The following is a 24435-nucleotide window of genomic DNA, read 5'->3' as shown; positions in this document are numbered from 1 at the left end:
TTGCTCTCCTACAGACTTGTAACCCATACTTGAGTCTGAGTGTCCTGAACTGAAGTGTCTCCCTCTGGGAGAAAGGAGAATTAAGTCACCTTTCAGAATACCACTTCTGTTTTGTCTTTAAAGATAATAAACTGTCTTAGAATTCAAGAGCTATTCAGTGCCATGTAGTTGCCTCTTATAGCTGAGAAGTGTATTTATTCCAATATGTAAAAATCTCAGCTTCTGACAAATCTGGTGGCATAATCCTTAAAAGTAATATGAGAACCAGCTACTTCTGTGCTCACAGTACTGTTTCTCTAGAACCGTCATATCCAAAAGGAGATTCGAGTGGATCATCCCGGCGGAGTTGGGAGCTCAGAACCTTAATCAACCAGACCAAAGGTAGGAAGGAGTACAGGAGTCATTAAATTTAATGTTTCTTAAACTAGGACTATGTTAAAAAAAGGAATCTTAATGATAAGTGTGTGACTGTGAAAAGATTTTCACAGCTTTGTGAAAATACACAGGAAACAAAAAGGAAGGAAAGGAAAAACAAAGGAAACAAAACAAAACAAAACAAAAACTCCTGATATTTGGGTAAAGAGACTACTGGCAGAATCACAGGGTGTAGACTTTGGGAAGGGGTTATGTAGATCATGTAAAAGTAGCATCTTTCCAGTTACTGCAAGATGTCAGCAGGCTAGTCCTACTGTTACAAAAGTAGTTACCACTGTAGGAATTGTGGAAGTTTGCTGTCCTTCAGCCTTGCATCTCGCGATTGAGAATGAATTCTGACAGCAGGAAGTATTTTCTAAGATCTCTGCCTCATGTGGGTTTTTTTTTTTTTTTGAATGTCCAACAGTATGTGAATTATCCTGCTTCTCCCCCTTCTCTCTGCGCTGCTGCTTATTTTCTTGAAACCTACAGTAACTTAATTTTCTTTATGTACACATTTATGCATACAGCTTGCTTTCATACATTCCGACAAGCTAAAACCACATGGAACATTAGAAAAAGATGTTTCCTGTCATATAAAGAGCTGTTCTCTCACTAAAACATCTAAAAAAAGGTACATTTATGGCATGTGAAGTTATCCTTTTGCTGTACTCAGCAAAAGTAAGGTTTCACTGGCACTTCCTCTGTGATTTTGATCACTAGGTTTCAAGAAGGATGTGGCTTAGGTGGAGAAAATACAGGAAAAACTAAGCATTTTTTTCCTGAAATGTAGAAGATGTATTTTTTTATTTAGAATGTAAGCTCTGAAGAAATTGGGTTTGTTTAATATAGGAAGAAAAGAATGAGGGCAAAAAGTAAAAATTTCTAGAGAGTTGCTGCAGAAGGAATTGGTCTTTGTATCCACTCTAGATAAGAACTTTGGTTCAAATGGAATATTTGGCTCCTTCTCTGCAGTGGAGGAGATTTAATTTATGTGAAGCAATATGGATTGTAGGTGGGCTATAGAAGACATTATTTGAAGGTGTTTCAGTAACTCCATCTTTGGAGATTTTATAAATAGGTTAGACAAATGCCTGTCAACACTGGCAGCTATGCAGTTTTCTGCTTTCTAAGAAGGAAAGGAATTAATTGCTTCTTGACACTTCTTCCAGCCTCACTTTTGAGGTTTTTGTTTCATGGTAAGACTTTAAAGCTGGGGTTATATAATACCTCAAGATCTCTGAAATAAGAAAAGGCTAAGGGAAGAGTTTGAAGAAAGCAACTCATATTTCAGTGGAATAAAAACTTAACACAGTTCGGTTAACTTTAACGCAGTTCTGTCATTTGGCCTGAAATTAAGCAGATAGATAAATTAGACTCTCAAAATAGTTGTCTTTTAAGTCAGGGCACTTCACGTAGTATGCAAAGGTGGCAAACAAATATACAGATGGTATTTCTGAATTAAGGGAACTGTTAATTGCTTTTCTTTTAGACACTGCTCCCAAGCAAGCACCAATCGAAGCAGTTCAGAAGTCTGTTCAGTTGTTTGAAGAAAGGAGATACAGAGAGATGAGGAGGAAGAACATCATTGGCCAAGTTTGTGACACCCCAAAATCTTATGATAATGTCATGCATGTAGGTTTGAGGAAAGTGACTTTTAAGTGGCAGAGGGGAAACAAAATTGGTAAGTTTGCTATATGTTCATTTATTGGGCTAAAATATCAAGCTGAATTTTAAAAGGACATCTAAGACAATCTTACAAAATCTTTCATCTCTGCATGAGTAATATCAGCTCTAGTAAAACGAGAATGTCAAATGATAAATACTATTGCAAGTAGTATTTCCTGTATTTAGAGCTTCACTGAAGTCTTTTACTGGTCAAGTAACAAGCAGAGAAGGAAAATAATTTTGTTAGTACCATAAATTATATGTGATCCTGCAATTCGGCCCTATAAAAGTTGTGATGAGTTCTGCTTTTGGAAGAACCATGATTTTGAATGTAAATGAACAAACTTCAATGGATTTGTTTTACTCATCGATATTGTGTTTCCCCCACATGTGAGCATTGTTTCCTCACCACTTTGAGGTTTGTGGGAAGAGCCTCATGAATTGAGTATTTTTCCAGATCAGCCTGATAATGTGATGTTCGCTTTTAACATAACTGAAGATTTAGCATTGTGAATGTAGTAACTGATGTCACTGGTTCAAATCTGCTGGAATTTTTTTTAAAAAGCTGAGAACTTTTCAGTTACGTGTTTTCTTATTCCAATTAGTGTGTATTTTGGATATTAAATGTAGTGGAGTTAATTTTTCTTGTTGTTCTGCAGGTGAAGGCCAGTATGGGAAGGTCTATACCTGTATCAGCGTTGACACTGGGGAGCTGATGGCTATGAAAGAAGTGAGTATTCACTGCTGCCTTTGCTCTTCCCCTGAACCACGTGTGTTTGAGCTAGTGGGCACGCAGGTTTTCTGAACCCTGGTGTTAGCTAGATGGGAAAAAGATGAGAAGACAAATTGCTACGTCATGTATCCACCCCTGCTAATTGTCAACCTGTTGCTCCTTAAGATTTTTCTTTCAATTTAAATTTTTCAACTTAAATATATGTAAAATAGATATTGTTTTTTTTTACTAATCTCACAGGGATGTGTGAACTTAATGAATACTTGCTTAATATGTGTGAACTTCCATGAAGAGAACTTACATTATTTTGGAGAGAGTTTTCTCCTGACTGAAGACTGTACAGAAATGCATATCATATTTTACAGTATTTCATCTCACGTTTTATTCCTTTTCTCTTCATTCTTTAGAGAAAAAGATAGGAAGTATCACATCAGATGTTTTTCAGCTTCTCCTGTAGCTTAAGTGAGCTAGGCTGAGTCACAAAACTGTTGACTAACCTGGTGGGTACAGAGAATTTAATTTTCAGTGTAGAAATAAGTAAAGCTGTGTAGGCGTAGACATCCTTTTCCCCTCCAGCACCTTATTTATTAAAATATGTGTATTGTTCAGTTCTGTTGTGTTTCCCCATCTTCAGACAACTGTGATCATCAACATTTCACAGAAGTCACTATGCCAGCCATTTTTCCCTAGAGGACTTAAAGAATAATGTCATGAAATATACGTGAAATGTTTCTGATCTGTCAGAGGCTTGAGAAGGCAGGACTCGATTTGTGCTTTTTTTTTTTTTTTTTTTTTTTTTGTGCCATTACTCATCTGTTGACTAATACCACACTAATACCAAACACTAGGAAGTTTCTTTCCTCACGGTGCTGGAAGTGTTTCCACTACCTTTCCTCGCCCTCGCTGGGAGCACACTCTGCTTTCTGAAAGGCACAGATGTTCTCTGCATGCAGGTGCTTTTTGGAGATGAGCATGGTCGTGTTCTCCTTGGGGGACTTCAAGCAGAAGTTAGAAATAAGTGCAGATGGACCTGCCTTGATGCACACTTTGTTAGTAGGCTTCATACTTGTGATGTTTTCTCACCGCTAGGCATATATGGCCAATGAGAAGCACTGATTTTTCGCTGTGAGCTTAAATATGGAGTGTGCTTGCTTTTTTTCCAAATAAAAAGTGCTTCTGAATATCTTTAAAAATTCAAGGATTCCTTGAGAACTTTTTTTTTCAATGTAATAGTGTTGTGTTAGTTTAGTGTCACTAAATGACGGGGAAAATACTAAATACCCAGTGTGACAGCTTGGAAGTGCTGGAAAATATATAAAATACTTGAATGTCATCTGACATATATTTATCATAATTTAAATACAAATCATATACTGGAATTGATGTACAGAACAAAACAATCACAATAACTAGGAACCAAAGGTAAAATGTGTGCATTTATTTTTCTACAAGTTTGCCAAGTGTTCAGATAATAACGCTTTAGGCTCTCAGACAAGATAGTGAAAACAGCATCTTCTATAATTTGTGCTGTGCATTTTGGCTGTCTTTGTATGAACAAGAGAAGGCTGAAATGAGTTTTTCAGGAGGTTTGCTTTTGTTTTTCCTCTGAGAAAAATCCATCACAACACATTGTAGAAGACCTAAAGGAAGTCATTCATTTAGATATGCCTTTCTGTTTGTGTTTGCCCCGTGCCGTGCCTTTTCTTTGCAGCAGCCCCATGCTCAATTCACCAGTTCAAGGGCAAGCTCTAATAAGATATATAGGCATATGTGTGTGTGTGCAAACCCATACTCCAATATATACATATATATATGCACACGTGTCTGTGTGTGTGTATATAGATATTATATATGTATTTAAAGGGACAAACTTTTAGTCTTGTAAAAGATTCTGGAAATTGTTTCAAGTTCTTTTTTGTTTAGTTCAATGTTTTTCTGTTTTGTTTTATGGGGGGATGAAGTGTTTCTTGAGAAAAAGCTTCATAAGTGGCTTTTTAACTGTTTTCTTGATCTTGTTCCTTAGTAATTAAACACAACAGTGGCAAAATAATGAAAAATGTTTTTTGCAGATAAGATTTCAGCCCAATGATCACAAAACCATCAAAGAAACAGCAGATGAACTGAAGATTTTTGAAGGCATCAAGCACCCTAATCTTGTTCGTTATTTTGGTGTGGAGCTCCATAGGGTAAGAAAGCAGTAATTAGTGGGAGCTTGTATAGGGTTGTGAGAATTTGCAGACCCTTTTGACTGTTGGAGATTTTACTCCAGAACATCCTAGTTTAACTTAATTGTCTGGCTAGCTCAGGGACTGCGTTTCCTCCACTCTGCATGCAGTGTTGAGGTCTCTTCAAAACCCAGTTTGCAGAAATGTGTGGAAGTAGCATATAAGCAGAGAAGCTAGTGCACAGTAAGTGAGTGAGTAATGCTGGAGCTATTCTGTGCTGCTGATCTGTTTTTGCTGCTCTAAATGAAAACTATGTTGTGTCCTGGCTAATTTTTATTTGGTAGATATTGATTAAACAGCCTGAAAGCCTTCACTGTTAGCAGTGAAAATTGTACCAATATCTTGACTTCTGGAAATATTTTATGCTGGTACTTAGCTTTTGATGACAGCAACGTATCTTACGAAAACAAGTATTTTGCAAGGGAACTAATATCTCTTCAGAAGGAAAACCAACTTTCCTTTAATTAGCAGTAGAAATAAGCCTGATTTTCTTGCAGACTTGGGTTCCGCAGGTGTCCACAGCAGTGGGGCTGCCTCCCTTCTCTTGATCTCTCCTTCCCACGTGCCCCTGCCGAGTGTCAGCTCCTGCCTGTGCCGGTGCCCAGTGGGGTGGGCAGGGAACAGGAGGCCCCTTCTGAGTCTGGAAAGTGGTGCAGGGTTTTGACTGATTCGACTCGGTACAAATGGGTTGATTTGATGGCCCGTTGTCGTTTTGGAAAGGGAAAAAAAAAGCTGCTCTCTGTCTCCATTTTGTTACTCTAATTTGTGTACCTGTGCTACTGGTTCACTGGTTTCTTGGGCCACTTGCAGGAGTTCACGTCTCTGAAAGCATTTTGTGTTGAATCTAGCAGAAATTGGCTGAAGTTTCAAAATGATGGGAGCAATGAACAGAGAGTTAAGAATCTAATGCTTCCTTAAAGTGAGACTGAGAACTCGTCTAAGGTGCAGCCAACAGCAAAAGGTTGGCACCCGTAAGCAGCCAAAACATGCTATTGCAGAAGCTGGGAGAGGGGTAATGAAGGAGAACTTGATCCTCATTCAGTATTGGAATAAATCAATAAATAAAACCAATGGATGTGGTTTGGTTCCCACAACAGGAGGAAATGTACATCTTCATGGAGTACTGCGATGAGGGCACCCTGGAGGAGGTATCCAAACTGGGCCTGCAGGAACACGTCATTAGGCTCTACTCCAAGCAAATCACGGTTGCTATCAATGTGCTGCATGAACATGGTATTGTTCATCGAGACATTAAAGGTAATGGTAACCAAAAAAGGTAACGTTACTCTTTTGGCCTTGTAGATGACGGGGGTGGGAAGGAGAGAACTTTTTTTAGGACAGGTTGGCTACACTAATACAGCAGTTGAGTTTATGATCTTCCTTGCGTTGTCCACCAGTTCTCCAGATACGGGCTAGTGCAGAGCATTGAGAAAATTTTTCTGCAGACAGAATTGCAAAACCATGAGCAAATTCTGCCTATGCCTATAAACTTTAAAACGTTTATGTTGAGATCGTTAAGATGTTGGGGGATTCATCCAAACTCAAACTTTAGTCCTTGTGTTTCTAGCACTATTATGCTGAGTTCTGTAGTGCTATCGTTAAGTCTCACCCGTGCAAGCAACAGTGGTATTTTCTGGGAGCTGGCGAGTAGCGCAGTGCTCTGGCTATTCATCAGAACTTTTGCTTGGGATTCCCATTTTCCAGAAGGGTTTGTAGGATTTCAAGGAACGGCTGCCTAAACACAGTGACAAAAGCCTTGCTAAAACCAGTGAAAGAGATATGGTAAAAAAGTAAGACTTGACTGTATTTACCTAGTGTGTTTTTCACCATACCTGTTAATGTGCTCGTGCTGGACTCTCAGCCCCTGTTGGTAGAAAATCAACAAACGTTGGGAACCGCAGGGCGGGGGGCGGTTTGGCCTTTGCTAAAGGCAGCTGGTCGCACTCCACACTGCAACTTTTTTTTTTTTTCTTTTTTCTTATTTTTTTTTTGCCTTTCCTGCGCCTTCCAAGTACACCTTCCATGTTCTGGTTACCTTCATTTTGTCGGTCTGACACATTTTGCTCACCTATGGCAGAAAGCTAACCAAGAGTAGGGGAAGCGGCGCCCTGCGAATGCTCGTTTGTGACAAGGCAGTGCAACCCAACGATGCTGGGTGTCTGTCCCTCTTGCTCACAGGGTTTTGAATCATCGCAGCAGTGTAGGAGGTTCCCAGTTGCTCGTGGTCCTTTGGCCTCGTGCTTCTCATTTGGGAAGAGAACTCTCTGCGACCCAGAGGCCTCCCACCCAGGTAGGCCACCCTCGAGTCAGTTTTGGCTTTTTTGTCTTAGGAAACACTTTCCCTCACCCCCGTTCCCCAGCGGTCTTGCCTTTTCTGGTTCTCTTTCCTGAGCAAAGGTTTCTCTCCGATTGCAGATTTCCCTCCGTGTTTTCCGCAGTGCCTTGCCTTGCGCGGTCGTTACGTATCCAGGTTCTGCTTCGCTGGATGGCTCTTCGGGAAGCTCCTTGTGGGGAAAAACCCAGGGCTGGCTCCAGGGCCTGGGCCTGACGGCAGGGATTGCCCTATCACTGCTCTGTGTCATTGCTGATTCTGCGTATGCTGCCAAATAAGAGAGGAATAGGTTTTCCTCTCATTAGAGAAAAGCTCTGAAATCAGAATAGCTATTTAACAAAACTGTAATTCTGCATTATCTGAGGGTGTTGCTGTTGCAGGAGAAAAGAGTTCCTAATACCAAATGTTGGGGTGTTCCTTCAGAGTAATTGGAGCTACAAGTAGAGGGCTATTGTAGACACCTCTATTCACAGACTGCCCCTAAATTTAAAGATAAAATATGAAGACTGAGACTGCATAGAGGATATTTTTATAAAGGTCCTTGATGTTGCATTTAAAGTTTATCACTGTCTGCTTTTATGCTAATATTACAGACTCACAGAGTGGTTGAGGCACCTCTAGAGATCATCAGTGCAAACCCCTGCTCAAGCAGGGACACGTAGAGCACGTGGCACAGCTAGCAGCAGGACAGAAAATTGGGTTTGCTTTCAGCAGAAGAGAATGCTGGTAGATTTAATCTGTTGTTGCTGGTACTTTTTTTGTAGAAGAGAATGATCCTCTGCCATTCAGACTGAGCTAAGACTGCTTTTCTCCGGGCAAACACGTGTTTGGGTCACACTTGATCTCCGGTGCCTGGTTTTGTCTGGTGTCGTTGTGGATCTCAGAACTGTTGCTGAGACAGAGTTACTGCTTCTGCGTGTCCCGCAGGGCACTCGTCGCACCGTGTAGGCGCTCGCTGAGCCGCAGCTGCCCTTCAGCTGGATTTGTGGCATCTCATCCCATCCTGTGAATGCAAAAGGTGGAGCACGACCCAGCTGCCTTGAGTCCCTCCTCACCCGTGGTCACGAGAGACAGCTGGGAGCAGCACTGCTCGGTTTTTGTGCTGGACTGTGCTGCCTTGTGCTTTGTGTCCCTGTATATAACAGTTTGGTGTTAGGGCATGGGAGCAATTAGGTAAGCATTGTGGATACTGTTTGTACCTCTGTCCTGACTTAACCGCTGTGGCTAAACCCAGTTTCCTCTGTTATAATGACCTCAGTTTTTGCAAGGCAGCCGTGCTGCTCAGTGACAGGAAATGGTGGACTAATTAATGCAGAAATGACCCTCCGGGGTGTCTCGTTTGGCCTTCCCCTTGCCAGCAGCCCCGGTGCCAGGCGCAGCCCCACAGGGCCTTGCCTGGTTCGGTCGGGAGCGTCTGCAGCCATGGGGCCTCCTCCACCCCCTGCACGGCCCTCCCAGTGGGTGAGCACCCTGGCTGGGGAAAAACTTTTCCTGATTCCTCACTGGCGTTTGCAAAGGTTGCGGTTTGTGTCCCTTGCCCCGGATCCTTTCACTGTGTGCTTTTGGGGCAAGAGAAGTCTGCTGCTTTCTGTCGTCTTCATACCCTCTTGTTATACAGTTGAAAATAGCACTCGGTGTCCCTCATTGGCCTTCTGCAGGCTCAGCAGATCCATCTTCCCTGCTCAGCAGCCCCCACCACCTTCTCGGCCGTCTGCTCGACCCGCTCGCGTGCGGCAACGTGAGTCGTGTCCCGCGAGCCCAGGCCAGGCCCCGGCTCCGCGCGGCCCCGCAGTGCCAGGTCGGGGGAGCCCTCATGAAGGCAGCGCCCGCCCTCGCGAGCCCAGCGGCACCTTCCCAGGGAGCCTGCAGGCTGCCTCAGAACGAACCAGCGCCAAGGCACGAGGGACCGTGTCTGAAAATTCAGCACGTCAGAAGGCTGTGAATGAGACCCCCCAGGCCAGGAAGTCTTCATCAGAGTGTTATTAGGTTCTCATTAATGTTGTTGTTCTCTTCCAATTTGCTATTCCTGCCTTCACATTCTCACGATTAGCACAGGGGAAGGAAGGTCATGAACAGCAAACTGTGGGCATGTCAACTTTTCGAGGAGACCAAATAGAAGAGGAGACTAGAGCTGCTTCTGCCATAGAAGGTGCCATTTGGCCTGAAGTAAGGTCTTGTTTCCTGGATGAATGTGGCTGCTGCGTTGCTTTGGGCCTGGCTGAGGAAGGGCTGTCAGGTGCCCCGGGTGTAATTCTGCCGCAGTCATGGTGCATCTGCTGTATTTGTATTTGCAAACACCGAGTACTTGCTGCTGGTTGCAGCCTGTCCAGAATGTGCATGGTGAGAAGGGGGCTCCTCTGTAGAACGCTGCTGTTCCTTGCTTCCAACAAAGGCATCCTACAGAGAACTCTTGGTCTGCTTTTGACAACATATAGGTAGGAGGAGAGAAGCAACAACTGAGTTTTGTGCCTTCTGGTCGTTTTAGCCAAGGCCCCCAGCCTTGCTTTGCTTATTACACAAGCAGACAGGGTAGGAGCTTCCTCGTGTTTCCCGTTCGCATTAGCTGTCCAAGGTAGAAAGGGCGGCAGGTCCTCCAAGTCCTGCTCTCAGGCCTCTTGTCCTGCCCAAGGCCCTGTGGATTGTGTGGATTCCCTCGCCTAACCCAGGAGCCCTTTCTAAAGAGCCCCCTGCAGCCTGGGCTTGGTCTCCCGGGCACGTCCTCCCCGGCAGCGGCTCCGGCAGGCCGGCTGCGAGCGGGCGCCTCGTTGGGCCCCAGCGACGGTCTCCGGCTTCCGGCTTTTGGCTTTCCCGGCTCAGCCCTGGCTCGTTGCTTCATCAGGTTTGACTGATCTGAAAATCATCAACAAAGGAGAAGGTGTGGGCAGTAGTTCGGAAGGGAGGGTTGACAATACAGTGACTGTCATGCTGCTGCATCGCCCGTGTTTGCTGTGGCATCCGTCTGCCGTGCGCGCAGCTCGGCCGTCCCTGCCTGTCAGAGGGAGCCAGGGACAGGCCCCGGCCGCTCCGCTCACGCCCCCGAGCGCAGGGCCCGGGGGACTCTGCTGGGAACCCGGCGTGGGGAGGCACCTGGGGCCAGCGGGGCCAGCGGGCCGCTGGGTCTGCGTTCACTGAAGGGTGACTCTCCTTGCACACCTTTGTAAAGGTTTACAGGAATCAGAGCTTGAGTTTATCCCCCCACCTCTCCTCTTAGGGCAGTTGCATAGCACCTCTTGAACTCCGTGAGTCTTGTTTGTAATCAAGCTTTCTCTTAACCGCAGGAGAAGCCCTCTGAGAAACGGGCAGAGCTTTGGCATCGTTGGCCTGCACTGCTTTTTATTTTAACTTGAGCTTTTGGAGATTTTTTTTTAATCTTTTCTGTGAATTCCCGGCCAAGCTACCTGGAGAGCTCATTAACCGTAGTAGAAAGGAGGAGCGGGTAAGCCATCCTGCACTGCCCCGTGTGCCAAGCGAAGTGAGGCACTTGGAAAGGCCGTGTTCAGCGAGGTCATGTAGGAAACGTGCTCCCGAGTCACGTGGGAAAGGCCGTGGGCGATGAGGCCGCCACCACGGGGCAGCGCTCGCGGAGGGAGGCAGTTTTGTTCTGGGCTCCCTCCGTGCGGCAGCAGGGCCCTCTGCCGGGGAGCCCCGGCTCCCGAGGGACTCCCGCTCCCTGCGGCGCTTCCTGGAGCGCGCAGAGCTGCAGCTCTGCAGCTCAGAAATCCCCGGGGTATTTTTTCTCCCATCATGAGCAGGTATGGGAAGCTCTTGATTTTGCCTGCTGTTGTAGGCCTCTTGTTTTGAACACTTCTTGTCATCTTCCAGCATATTTTAGTATTAACAGAAATCTGTCAAAAAAAAAAAAAACAGTTGGCTAAATAAGCAGGTACTCTGTGGGGAAAAACATCTTCAATGCCAACATTTTCCACACTTAATTCACAGGTAAAGATCTAAGTGCAAATTCAGTTGTTACCTACTATGTAACTTCCACTAGTGTGTCATGGCAAGAAGCCCTCATTGGTCAATTCAGCCCTGGTTTAACAAGTGTTAATGTTTGTCTTTGTGCTTCCCAGGAGCCAACATCTTTCTTACCTCATCCGGACTGATTAAATTAGGAGACTTCGGCTGCTCAGTGAAATTAAAGAACAACACCCAGACAATGCCTGGAGAAGTGAACAGCACTTTGGGGACTGCAGGTGAGCAGATACGCGCCAGGCAGATAAATACTTGTCATCCTCTATGGTGCCTAGCTGCTTCAATCAAGCGTCGGCTTGGAGAAAATTGGATCATTTTAGGGAGGCTCAGTTTGACCTTAGCTAATTGGATGTGCTTTGCATCCAGCGGCTGAACAACAGAACTGCAAGATAAGTCTTATTTGTCTGGTAATGGTAAAGGCTTTGGAGCTTGCATTTCCTGGGGCTGTGTCTTTCTTTGTAGCCTGACTGAAACAGTCTGGTCCTTACATAACAGCTGCTAAATCTGTTTTTTTTAATGCAAATAACTGAAAGCCTCCAGCATTTTCACTATTATTTTTCAAATTGAGACATTTATGCTGCAAATGTGCCAGAGAGCAAGAAGCCTGCAAATGATAAAACTTAGCAGGAAACGCTGTAGCTCGTGGTAGTTCATTGCAGATGTGTTAACAAGCATCTGGTTTGCTGGGTTAATCAGCGAGGTTGGTTCCTTCTGCTGTGCGAACTGACGGCATCCCTCGTGTTGTTTCAAAGCTTACATGGCTCCCGAAGTCATTACGAGGGCTAAAGGAGAAGGGCACGGGCGAGCAGCGGACATCTGGAGCCTGGGCTGTGTTGTGATCGAGATGGTCACTGGCAAGGTAAGGATGTTTCGTGCACTGAATGGAAGGCAGCTGCTCGTGGCGCTTCCCCTGAAGGTCCCTGGTCCGTTCGTAGCAATTCCTCACAAAGTCCACAAGGACTGAGGTCTTTTTGTTTTATAAACTTGCTCCAGAAAGTGCTTGCTGTAGCAGTAGCTCTGTTGGCTGTTGCTACATCACAGACCAAACCTGCACTTAGCAGTTCTGTTAACCCGTTGCAGAGGCCATGGCATGAGTACGAGCACAACTTCCAGATCATGTATAGAGTGGGGATGGGTCACAAACCTCCTGTTCCTGACAAGGTGAGCCCGGAAGGGAAGGACTTCCTTTGCCACTGCCTGGAGAGCGACCCCAAGATGAGGTGGACGGCCAGCCAGCTCCTCGACCACCCCTTTGTCAAGGTTTGTCCCGCGCCTTTGCCTGCCGGGGCTGCGGGTGGGAATGGGAAGGGGCTGGGAACTGGCTCTGTCTGTGCACGTCCGCCCAGGCCTTGTGTCCTCTGTCACTAAGTAAATGCTGGCCGAAGGCAACGGCAGCTTCTGAGAGGCCCCTTGGATGCTGCTAGCGAGCGTGTGACTAAAAACGGGTGCGCGCCGTGCAGGAAGTTCTCACTGCTGTTCCGAGATGCATCGTTTTTGTATTCGAAGGCCTTATCAGAGCAGGCGCCGTTAGCTGCATCTGGGGGCTGCACGGCTACAGTTTCAGTGGGTGCCTGTGCACAGACTTCAGGGATGTGGAGACAAGGGGCCCCTCCGTGAAAAGCGGGGGACAAGCCCACTTTGGGGAATGAAACTGTTATTAAACGTGTCTGACAAACAACAATGCTATCAGATGCTGCAGTTCTTGTGTTTAATTGTGGTTTAATTAGTTCCCTAAGAATATTTGCATATTTTCATCCGCAAATTTAGGTGTACTTGTAACTTTTTTTTGGAAGATGTAGGAGCACAGTAGGTAACTGAAGCAGTCTCATTTTCCAGCACCAAGTTACTCACTCACTTCAGCATTCTGGTCCAAGTAACCATGTTTGGGATCATCATCCCCATCCATCTTAAAAATGCCACCCAGGCCAAATTCTGTCACCCCCCAGGCAGGATTCTGCCCTAAGCAGGTACGAATTGCAGGGTGGCTGTTGGACTTAACTGTCTTTTGTCCCCTTCACAGGTTTGCACAGATGAAGAATGAAGTTACTCAGTCTCTGGCCTTTTTTATTCTGGCAAAATATCTTTTAATCACTACTGTATGTAATATTTACATAAAGACTGTGCTGAGAAACAGTCTAAACGTTAAACTTACGAAGACTGCACAGGTGACGAGCGTCACTCTTTCTGCTGCTCCTGTATGTTTTACTTGGCACATGTTGCTCCCGTGACGGTGTCCGCAAGTCGAGAGAAGCTGCATGTTTCAGTGAAAGTGCCATTACTACTGTATATGGACCATGCCCTTTTTTTGTTTTCTCCTGTTTCTCATTTGATTGAGAACTGTAATGTTAATATGTAGTATTTTTGAACTCTGTAGGTTCAAAAAAATGCTGTAGTGTTATCAGGCGTTATGGACCTTGTTTTTTAATCTGTTTGTTGAGTGCACTGACTGTGAACTTTTACTGTTTTTTGTTTATTTGTTTTTGGCGAGCTTCAGATTTGTTATGCACAAGGCTGATTAATGAAATTTTAAAAAAGTTTTTCTCAATAAATGGTTTATTTTAGGAGTCGTTTGTAAATTTGTGGATTTTTTTCCTCTGAGAATAAATGCATAATAGTATGAGATAGGGGACACTGTCACACTTGAAACTGTTTTTCACAACCCTCTGGTTTGAGACAATCAGGAATGAAGCTGCTGTTATACTGCAGTTGTGGGTGTTTTGTCAAGTTCATCAAACTAAGAACGTTTCATGCTGCACAGGAGGTAACAGAACTCAGGTCCTCTGTCTGTCCCAGCCTGATGATAGGAGGTGGTGTGATGTGCGATGCCTTTTCCTGCCTCTTCCATAAGGGACAGCATTAAGAAATAAACTTGGAATGGTGGAGAGCAGAGTGGGTCACAACTGTCCTTGTATGGGGTTGTGCTGGGCAAGAACAAAAAACCCTGCTCTTGTAACACCACTCTGATGCTGCACTGTGGTGGTTCAATGTTCATCATTCTCATAAAAACGGGAGAGGGGGCACAAGGGGGAAGGAGAGAGCGGTTTCTGTGGTTGATGCGTTCAGGTACTGATCTTTTTGTTTGGCTCCTTCCTCGTTACAAAGAGGTAGTAATTCACTTAAAAGTGTTACAGGTGCAAGTTTATATATTCTTTGTAATTGAATAACTTCTGAAGCAGAAAAACTTTAATATTTGGCTTTATTCTTGTCTCTTTTTAATCTCTATTAGTTTGTTACAGTTAAAGTGTATCTGTAGCAGCAGAAGATACCATGAAAGTAAGTGGGCATTTAAATCTAGACCTAGACAAGCCTCACCATGCAGTTTACCAACCTGGTATTTCTGGGCTCCTAAAACTGTGCTGAATTTAAAGAACATCCCCTCCATTCACTTCCAAGCTGCTTGGGTGAGAGGCTCAGCAGCAGCCTCTTGTTTTCCCACGTGCTGGTGCAGCAGGAGCAGCAGAGCTTTTCCACCTCCTCACTTACCTGCAGGTAAACAGGTTTGCCTTGCAGGCAAACAGGAACGGAGCCCACCGTTTGGCTGTGGCAGAAGACAGACGAGTAGATGGTCACGGACCAAAAGAAAACTCACTCACTGTGCTTCAGGTTTTTATGTTTTTATTTTTGTATAAACAAACATAAGTCTACTTTTTGTTAAGGCAGTTGTTGAACATAGAGTTGCTTGTGGTGGAAAGGGGCAAACACTGATTCCTACCAACATAATAGTCATTCTTTTAATACAGTGAACTGGACTATTTTACCTTTGGCAAGTAGTGTTAAGGTTTGTGTGTTTTCAGGGATGCTGGAAGGGCCTGGGCTGCAGTCCCTGTGCATGGGGGCTTGGAGAAGTGTTGAGGAGGAAGGATCCGGGCCTGGCCTCCCTGGCCCGGGGAAACAAGTTGGTCCCGGGGAAACAAGTTGGTCCCGGGGAAACAAGTACAAAATATTCTAAAGGCTCCTTCAAAAGGTATTTACAGGTTTGGTAGTTCTGGCTTGGAGAGGGGGGACTGCGTGTAGCTGGGCAGGAAATGGCTGAGACCCACAGGGGATGGGAAGCGTCTTCCGACCAGCCCGCTGGAGCGGTAGCTTTTTGGAAAGGCAACGCGAGGGGAACGTTGTTGCTACACGAACCTGTATTTGCTGCTCAGAGCTGCTGCCCCCTGCACAGACCTACTGAACACCAAATGCACCGTTCATGTTCTGACTTATTTTCTGTTACTTCTAGCTGTAGTTTTGTTACAGCAACAGAAAAAAAAATGACAGCAGCTGCTACCTCTACTTGCTTTCTTTTCTAAAGAAACACAGACTGTGCCTTCCTAGCCTACCATGGTGCAGAGCTCTATGCAACGAAAACATAACATCAGTAAATGTGTCAAGGAAAACACCCACTCATTGCTCAGCATCACTATTTCTAGATTATTATTATTATTATTTTTTTTTTTTTTTTACTGTTGACAGTTGGAGTTTCCTGCTCACCCACCTTTTTCCAGTTCCTCCCCTAACAACTTATTTAAACTTCCTGTGTCAAGGATGTGTAAAAAGGAGAATGCCCAGGAATGTGAGAGCACAGAAAGTTTTTCCCAAGGGACCTGGTAACTATTTTTACTTAATACAGAAGGGTGTCAGACACAGACAAGCCTTTAAAAAAATCCAAGTCCTACCCCAGCTTGAGGTTTCTCTCCTCAAATCAAGGAGGGCTGTTCCGTATTACCTCAGATCAAATGTTAGGAGGTTCCTTGTAAAACAATCTAGCAGAAAAGGTAGGAAAAGAGGTAATAGGGATCACAGCGGTATGGGAGCAGGTAAATAACTTTCAATGCACCCTTGGCATTACTTTGTTACAGTGTGGCCCCTTGGTGGTTGTTTCCACCACTGTTAGAAAGGCCTAGTGCTTGAAGCTGCAAGTGATTTCTTACTTCAGTTTTTCCAAACTCTAACATTTTATTCTTAGAAGAATTGCAGGTTTCAGGCATCCCACGGGTGCAATGCCTGGAGAAAGACATAGCAGTGGCAACTGGAGCTCTGTGCAGGCCTGGGAGCCAAATTCACTCCCCGTGTTGCCACTGCGAGTCTCTGCTGTAGCAGAGAGGCCCTTCCCTTGCCCAGGCCGAGGCCGGGGGGAGCTGCAAGGGCCGCTGTGCCGAGTGCTGTGGGACGAGCGGGTGTCAGAACGCTGCACTGCAGCCCTGCTGCTGCAGGGGGTCGCTTCAGTCCGCAAAGGAGGCAGAGCACTTCACTGTATTTGAACACTGACAGACTATGGTTGTTAAACTGTTAATGCACGATCTAGGCAATGACCAATTTTAATCTTCTCGCGGCGCTCTGCTGACATTTACCCCTTCCTTAGGGCGCGTTACCTTAACGAACGCCTGCGCCGCAGCACCCACGGGTGAGTGTCCAGCTGGGGTCTCTCCCTGGACGGGCACACTGGAGTTTTTGTCTTCAAAACATACAACTTTATAGGAGACCAAACCAAACAAATGCAAACCTGTTGTGACGAGTATGTGACGGAGGGCATCTTTCCATCCAGCCCAGGCCCCAGGACAAGAACAACAGGAGCACAAATGGAGCTGTGCAGGGCAGCTGCGCATCCTACCCTTCCTCTGAGCTCGCTCCAGGGCCGCGAGATGCACTGAAAGAGTTGTTGTCACAAGTCGCATTTGCTCCCTTTGGGTTGCAGCAGTCTCTGGAGGTGCTACTTTCGTTTCTGCTTGTTGTCGTGGTTGCCGTAGGTGGAGCCCTTGTTGATCTCCGTAACGCCTATCATCCACCTGACACCCACCGACGCTGCAAAACAATTAAAAGTAAAGTTAAATAATAAAAGTAGAGTCCCTTGCAGCCAGGGAGAGTAAGGGTCTGTATGGCCAGCGTGTTTTGAAAGAGACTTTCCGGCCTCGCTACCGTACAGTGCTCCCGCATCACACCTGTACCTCACCCTTGGCACAAGGTGCCCTCCTCGCCCAGCGTGTCCCACGGAGGAGGAACCCGCTGCCCGGCCCGGCCTCCTCACGGCCTCTCCCCCCGCGGGGCAGCCTCTGCTTTGCCCTTAGGCAAACGCAGCTCTGAAACGTGGGTGCTTCTTGCTGGCTGGCTGGTTTTACAGGCCCCAAAGCATCAGCAAGCGCAAGAGCGACTTTATCCCCATCAACAACAGCATAAATTGTGGCATTCCTTAACCACAGCTCACACAACTGCTTTTAAAAGGCCAAATTCGTTCAGAAGCCCACTACAGCTGATGGAACACGAGTAAAGTTTCACTACGCAAGAGGATTATTTGTTGATTTCCCAGGGCCTGCAGTGACTGACGCGGGAGCTCGAGTGCGTCACAAATGCAGCTGCGGCTCAGGCCCTGCTCCTCCGCACGGGGCTCCCGCCTGGGCAGCCCCGCGGCCCCCGGCAGCTCCCGCCAGCCCCGCGGGAACAGGGAGCACGGAGCAGGCTGCGCCCCGCGAGAAAGAAAGGAAGGACACCTGGAAGTAAGCGCTAAATCCTTTAGTTAAATACCAAAACAGGCCTAGGAGAACAGCCAAACAACAGAGCTATTTCGGCCAAATCCTAAATATTTAAAACAAAAGGCTAGAGAAAATGCAGGGAAAAACACTTGTGAATCTCTGTTATATAAATGCAAAAATGCAGGGAAAAACGAAAAGGAGCTGCAGGCTTTTATAACTAATCATTAATAAAAATAATAAAGGAGTGTTGCATGTTAAAGAAAGAAAACTGTATGACAGCTATATCAAATAAGGACGAGGACAGAAAGTCACCATAATAACCTACTGTGCTTAATTACATTGTAAAAGCTACCTAACTTACTTAAAGGTAAAGCCAGAGGCCGCTGTGACCAGGGCAGGCCCCGCAGTTGGGATTCCCACGTTTTCTGCCGCGCTGGGGCCCAGGTTCCTGTTCGACCCTCCTGCCGCAGGGAGGGCCGTGGGCTCGGCCGGGACGGAGGAGCCGACGTTTCGCTGGCTGACGGGCAGGGGGTTCAAAGTGTCTGCAGGGAAGGTGTTCGGACTGGCCCGCACCAGGAGCCCCAGATATTTTATTCCTTCAAAATGCCATCACCTGAAAACACACAAGTCAACTAGGCTTGTGATTCCCAGGGTGACACTGAGCTTGGTAATAATTTTCAGAAGCACAGGAGGGAAAGAGCCAGCAAAAACGATGAGCCTGGGAAGGCTCCCAGCAAACTCATTGCAGCTTCCAAAGCACAGATAGTCCTTGTATGAGAACAGGCAAAACCACCCCCTGGGCCAAGGGAAGGGCTTTCACTCAGGCAGCGAGAAAAGAGGAAACATCTCTGACATTTAAATGGCCACGAGCTAGGAAGAGCAGGGGAGGATCCAGCACACACCCTGGGATCATGACAGTAACAGTGAAAGTCCTTAACCAGAAAGGACAGAGACGGCTCCAGGCGCGTGAGGCGGCACAGCGGAGGGACCCAGCGCAGCGGCCGGGCACCTCGCGCGGCCCCGACCCCTCCTGCCTCCCCGCAGCCCAGGCCGCCCCGTCCGGCCCCACGCTGCCCTCGGCACGCGGAGCAGAGCTCGGCTCCTCATGGCCCCCTCGCAGCTTCCTCATGGCTCCCTCCTTGGTTCCCAGCAGCTCCTGGCAGCGTTTTCGTGCCCTCCCAACGCAGCCCCGGCGCAGTGTGAGCGCTGCCCTCACGGAGAAGGGCAGGGCGAGGGCCCGGCCGGGTGAGGGTCACGTTTCGGGAGGGGAGGAAAAGCCCGGCCACGGCCGGGGATCCCCGCGGCAGGCGCCCTTCACCACCGCAGGACGATCCCTCCCGTTGGAGGCAGGAGCCTCCTTGCAGCGGGAACGCTCCAGACAGCGCCCGCCGCACGGCGGCCACGACAGCTCCAGCACGGCTACGAAACCGGAACGAGCACCACGGATACGAGAGCAGAAAAACATCCCCGAGCCACTGGGGGAAGCCTCTCCTGCAGCAGGGCAGCTCTCGGGGCCACAGCCCCCACTCGAGGCCTTGTCGCTGGAGCGGGCACGGAGGCAGAATTTCTCCCACCAAAAAGGCCGTTCAGCCCAACTAAAACTGCCAGCAGAGACTGAAAGGGAGCCCGATGGGCCGGGTGCTCTGCAGAGGCACCGCTGCAGGTCTCCTCCTCGCCGGGGGGCACAGCAGGGCGGCAGGAGCTGCGTCCCGTCCCGTCCCGTGCCACGCGCACAGGAGCAGTTTGCTCCTCGGGGCCCTCCCCACGGCCGCGTCCCGGGTTAGGGCTCGTTTTCAATACAGCTGCAAGCATAAGAACTGGCTCTGTTGCTGAAGGGATGGGGAGGAAGAGGAGCGAGGAAGGAATCACAGCTCTTTAAGTTGAAGTTAGAAGCGGCTCTGCCTGCCCGGCTGCTGGGGGTCGGTTGGGGGAGGGTTGTTTTCTTGGCAATTTAAAAGCCCTCGGACTGACGGAGTCAAGAACAGAGTCTATTTCATTTTTAGCTCCAAGAAAACCACCGCACACGATACCACATCCCTCGCTACGAGGGCAGAGGATTCCCACCCCTCCTCTCGCGCCGCAGGACTCGCTCTCAGCCGTTTCCTGGGGTTTGTCCCACACAGCAATAGCCACGAGCAGCACAGCGGGCAGGGGCACAGAAGTTTCCCATACGCAGTCTGCAGCACCCCCAAGTTTTACAGCTCACACACGGAAAGGAAACATTGGCACAGCTGTGGCTTCAGCTAACGGCACAGCTTTCCACCGCGCTCTTTCCACCGTCTTCGCTGTGCGGCTCGGGCTGCCTGGGCGCTGCCGCACGCTCAGCTCCGCCGTGGGGCCGCGCGCTCTGCCGTGGGGCGGGACGCTCAGCTCCGCCGTGGGGCCGGCACGCTCCGCCGTGGGGCCGACACGCTCCGCCGTGGGGCCGCGCGCAGCAGCTCCGGCCCAGCCGAGCCGCCTCGCGTTCCCTGCGCACCGAACGCCTCCTCCGGCGCCGGAAAGCCGTGCCGAAACGCGCCGTGCCCTTACGCTCCAGCAGCAGGCACGTAGGAGCTGTTTCGCCGCTTGAAAGACAAGAGAAACCCTTTAATCTTTTGCACGTGCAATGAAAATTCTCCTTTACGTTGCTGTGGATGGCTCTGTAGTAAAATACTGCTAGGTGCGTGAAGATGGTCCTCTTCAGCACAAGTTACCAAAACATGAAAGGCAACCTAACACTGGATTCCTTAGAGCCAAACCAGACTAAAGAAGAAGAAAAGCTGCTGTCAAACACAACTACTGACATTTGACAGACTCACTCACTGCATTAACATAGAAATATCATCATCATAAACAGCAGCTGTGAATTAAGCACACTAAATTCCTGCTGTTTGTCCTATGAAGCTAAGACCAGTTTTCAAAAGGGGCTTTTGTCCCCCAAATTACTTGAGCATTTATCCTCTGCAGCAGGGACTGCCTTGTGGTTCAAGCAGCACCACAAAGGGCTCCTGATCCCAGACCAGGAGTCAGACATTAGGACAATGCAATGATTATTTTGAGTATAAATAGCCAAACTGCAGCAGAACAAAGCAGGAGGGCATGGCTCAGCAGCTCAGTATAAAGAGGAGACATCCTCCTTTATTAAGGTCTGAAAGTGTTTGAGCTGAACCAGCAGAGCTAACTATATGACCCTTATCCATTCCCTGGATGGGGAGGTCGGGTGCTGAGGTACCGCCGTGCTCTCGCTCCGAGCAGCCTCCATGGGGCTGGTGCTTCACGTGGGGCTCTCTCCACCTGAAGAGCCGGTTACTCACGTGCCAGCAGGACCGTCCTCTGCTGGGCTGCAATGGGGGGCGAGAAGCCTCCCGGGCCCGCAGCGGTCCCGGTGGGAGGCCCAGGTCCCACGGGTCAACTGCCACGTACAAAAACACTGTCCCAACTGCTGCTTCTGGTTAAGGAACAGAAGGAAAAGGCCTCCTAGGACCAAGGTGATAAGGTGGTTTTGTCAGCAGATCACAGCGGCAAATCAGCTAATCTGGTTTACAGAAAAAGCCTCGTTTCACATTGTGAACTCAGCCAGGAACCAGATCACGGCTCACGCTGGAGAAGGTGGCAGATAGTCCCCACTGCTTTGCTACAAGCCACATCAGCCACGCGGGCAGTTCCAGTTGGCACCAAGAGTCACCAGTCTCCAAGGACATTCGTGTTCCTCTACGATCACCTCCTAGCCACAAAAGTCATTTCTGACACCTTGCCTCAAGCCAGCAGCAGCACCGTGCAACGACCCCGGTTGTTCTGCCGTCAGAAGGCAGCTGCATCGCACCCAGGACATTCACGACAGACAGACCCCTCAAGGGAGAGGGCACAGACTGGGGAAACCTGCCCACTACAGGAACTGGGCTCCTGGCTACAAAGTCCGTGTGACAGCCTGGGGTGCTGTTTTGGTGCTCGCACAGTGTGACCAAACATTCCCAGCTAGGAACAGAACCACCTTTACAGGGACGCAGTAAAATACAGACTGCGCTGCACGGAGGGAAGCCCTGCCCTAGCAGCGAGCAGCGACACAGCTGCTTTCAGCTGACCAGGTTGGACCAGCTCTGCCTTTCGTCTGCTCTGACTGCAGGCCGAGCTGCCCTGCTCCGATGTGGTCCGCTGCCGCGCGCGCTCACCCACGGCAGGGCCTCTCCGCCCCACGGCGCCCGCGCTCACCCACGGCAGGGCCTCTCCGCCCCACGGCGACGGCGCTCACCCACGGCAGGGCCTCCCTGCCCCACGGCGCCCGTGCTCACCCACGGCAGGGCCTCTCCGCCCCACGGCGCCGCGCTCACCCACGGCAGGGCCTCTCCGCCCCACGGCGCCCGCGCTCACCCACGGCAGGGCCTCTCCGCCCCACGGCGCCCGCGCTCACCCACGGCAGGGCCTCTCCGCCCCACGGCGCCCGCGCTCACCCACGGCAGGGCCTCTCCGCCCCACGGCGCCCGCGCTCACCCACGGCAGGGCCTCTCTGCCCCACGGCACCGTGCTCACCCACGGCAGGGCCTCTCCGCCCCATGGCGCCCGCGCTCACCCACGGCAGGGCCTCTCCGCCCCACGGCACCGTGCTCACCCACGGCAGGGCCTCTCCGCCCCACGGCACCGTGCTCACCCACGGCAGGGCCTCTCCGCCCCACGGCGCCCGCGCCAGCCGCAGCCTCGTGGGGCGGTGCGCGCTGAGGGCGGCGCAGCCCTCCCGCCGCCTCGCGGGTCCTGCGGACGCGCTGGACACATGTGGGGCAGCAACGCGCACCGCAGGGCAGCAACGGGCGCCGCCAGGGCCTCACAACTGCAAAAAAATTTAAGCAAGGAGTAAGACGACAAGAAAGCAAGTTTGTTGTTGGTGTTGTCCACTCTCAGCGGCATCATCGTTTTTGCTGGTTCTTCCCCTCCTTTCCTGTTACAGAGGAAACATGCCTCACTGGTAAAGGTAGGAGAGCAGGGGGCACGAGGATCACTGGGCTAAATCCAGACCCACCACAGACGCCCCTGCACCAAGCGTTGGGCACCCGGCCCCGAGCCCGGGTAATCCGGAGCCCCGGGCGATGCGGCGAGCGCCCCCGCTCAACACGAGCGCGCAGAGCGCGGGGCGGCGCAGCCGGTGTCGGTGCAGCCGCCGCCGGGCGAGGAAGCTGCGCTGGGGGGAAGGCCCACGCACCGCGAGGATCCAGGTCCTGCCGCTCCCAAGATGCTCCCTCAGACCCTGCTCCAGCAGCCAGTCCCAGGGGTGGATCACGCTGGCGTTCCTTCCGAAAGCAGCACAAACACCCTCTCAAGTGGGACAGCCCGGGAAGCAGCGTTTACCACTGTTAAAATACCCCATCCCTTCCCATTTTGGGAATGGGCTGGAGGCAGCTCGGCCTTTTTCTGCAGCCTAAGGGGACCTGAATCCACACGACCCGTTCTTGACAGGCACGGCCTGGCCGTGCTGCTCACACACAGGCCCCAGGTCCCCCTGGTGCAAATGCAGCCCTGCTCCTGGGCCAGGGGAGCGAGGGGACACTTGTCACGTGTCCCAGCGTGCAGACAGAAAGAGCTGCTGTAACTTGTACTCACTGCTCCAGCAACTGCCATGCATTCCACCTGAAACACTTCCAATGCGAAATGAAGTATCAGCACGTCTTGCAGGTGAGGATAGGAGCACAGGATTGTCCTTCCTTCCACTCCCTGCTTACTTGAACATATCAACTACGAGATTAGAAGTTATCCTTGCTCTTATGGGCTCCTCTGGCCCAAAGCATGGTGAGGCAGATCACTTCCATGAAAACAAAAACAAACAAAAACATCATTCTTCCGATTTTAAGGAACTTCCTCAGGAGCTTAGACTGAGCTTGATTCGGCGGGCACCTCTGGAAAGAGCATTGCCTACCGTGTCAAGCCCCTCACAGAGGGGCAAAGGAGGTTATTTAATTGACTGGGATTGGATTAGGCTGGGACCTGCCCAAGATTCTGGCTTTCTGGGGATGCACAGAAGTGACACGTTAGAAACGAGAGCAAAGAAGCTCCCGGAGACACTTCAGAGGCAAGAAACAGCTCAGTGCTCTCCTGACTGCCAGCCTGGACACGGTGCTTAACCTGTCCCAAGCACCTCTGCATCCAAGCTCCCTCACAGACAGGACTGTGAGGTTTTCTTTTGCAAAGAACGCTTGCAGTCTGTTCAGACGTTCAGGTAACGGGGCCGCCAACACGCGCGGCAGCGCAGCCAGGTACAACACTGCTCTGTTAATGAACAGCTTGCTGTGAACGGGACCCACTCTGCAGGCACCGCTCGGTGCACCACGGAGCGCACACATCCAGGCACAACCATCTCCCAAACTGACCTCGCTCCTCCTTCCACACACGACACCAAATGAAGATCTTCCCTGCCTTTTTGTGGGCCTGCTCCTTTTTTTGTTTAATCTTCCTCCTTTTAAGCAGCATTCTGTTTTGGCCACAAACCACAACAGTTCAGAACTACCACAGGAACTGCAGGAAACACCAGTGACAGTCCTTGTCCTGTGCTACATAAATGGGTCAGCCTGGATGGCTGCAAAAGGCTCTTCTGGCCTTAAATCATAGGTTTATGTATTGGTAATAGGTTTCACATCACACTACGATTAAATGAAAGAATTCTCAACAGAATTATCCGTG

General features: G+C 49.2%; 2 protein-coding genes across 4 annotated transcripts in view; one reads left to right on the top strand and one right to left on the bottom strand.

Moving 5' to 3' along the window:
• Positions 1-13908, top strand: part of MAP3K4 (mitogen-activated protein kinase kinase kinase 4) — a 64765-nt gene extending 50857 nt beyond the window's left edge. For 2 of the 3 annotated variants that reach the window (XM_088532988.1, XM_088532987.1), the window contains exons 18-26: positions 301-381; positions 1907-2098; positions 2742-2812; positions 4885-5001; positions 6138-6297; positions 11443-11565; positions 12097-12203; positions 12425-12604; positions 13365-13908. In XM_088532988.1, coding sequence (XP_088389114.1) covers positions 301-381; positions 1907-2098; positions 2742-2812; positions 4885-5001; positions 6138-6297; positions 11443-11565; positions 12097-12203; positions 12425-12604; positions 13365-13385 — 1052 coding nt within the window. In that variant the 3' untranslated portion in view covers positions 13386-13908. Of the gene's footprint in view, positions 1-300; positions 382-1906; positions 2099-2741; positions 2813-4884; positions 5002-6137; positions 6298-7218; positions 7469-11442; positions 11566-12096; positions 12204-12424; positions 12605-13364 lie in introns of those variants that run through there. The other variant, XM_088532989.1, reaches the window with a different exon arrangement.
• Positions 13909-16994: 3086 nt separating this feature from the next.
• The window catches only part of AGPAT4 (1-acylglycerol-3-phosphate O-acyltransferase 4), a 52966-nt gene continuing 45525 nt past the window's right edge, over positions 16995-24435 (bottom strand). The window contains exon 8 of the mRNA XM_010220593.2: positions 16995-17128. Coding sequence (XP_010218895.1) covers positions 17037-17128 — 92 coding nt within the window. The 3' untranslated portion in view covers positions 16995-17036. The remainder of the gene's footprint in view (positions 17129-24435) is intronic.

The sequence above is a fragment of the Tinamus guttatus genome, unplaced genomic scaffold (assembly GCF_059628265.1).
Source record: "Tinamus guttatus ecotype Peru unplaced genomic scaffold, ASM5962826v1 Tinamus_guttatus_pri_ptg000473l, whole genome shotgun sequence".
Lineage (NCBI taxonomy): Eukaryota > Metazoa > Chordata > Aves > Tinamiformes > Tinamidae > Tinamus > Tinamus guttatus.
The sequence above is the reverse complement of the archived record's forward strand: the minus strand, read 5'-3'. Positions and strand labels throughout refer to the sequence as shown.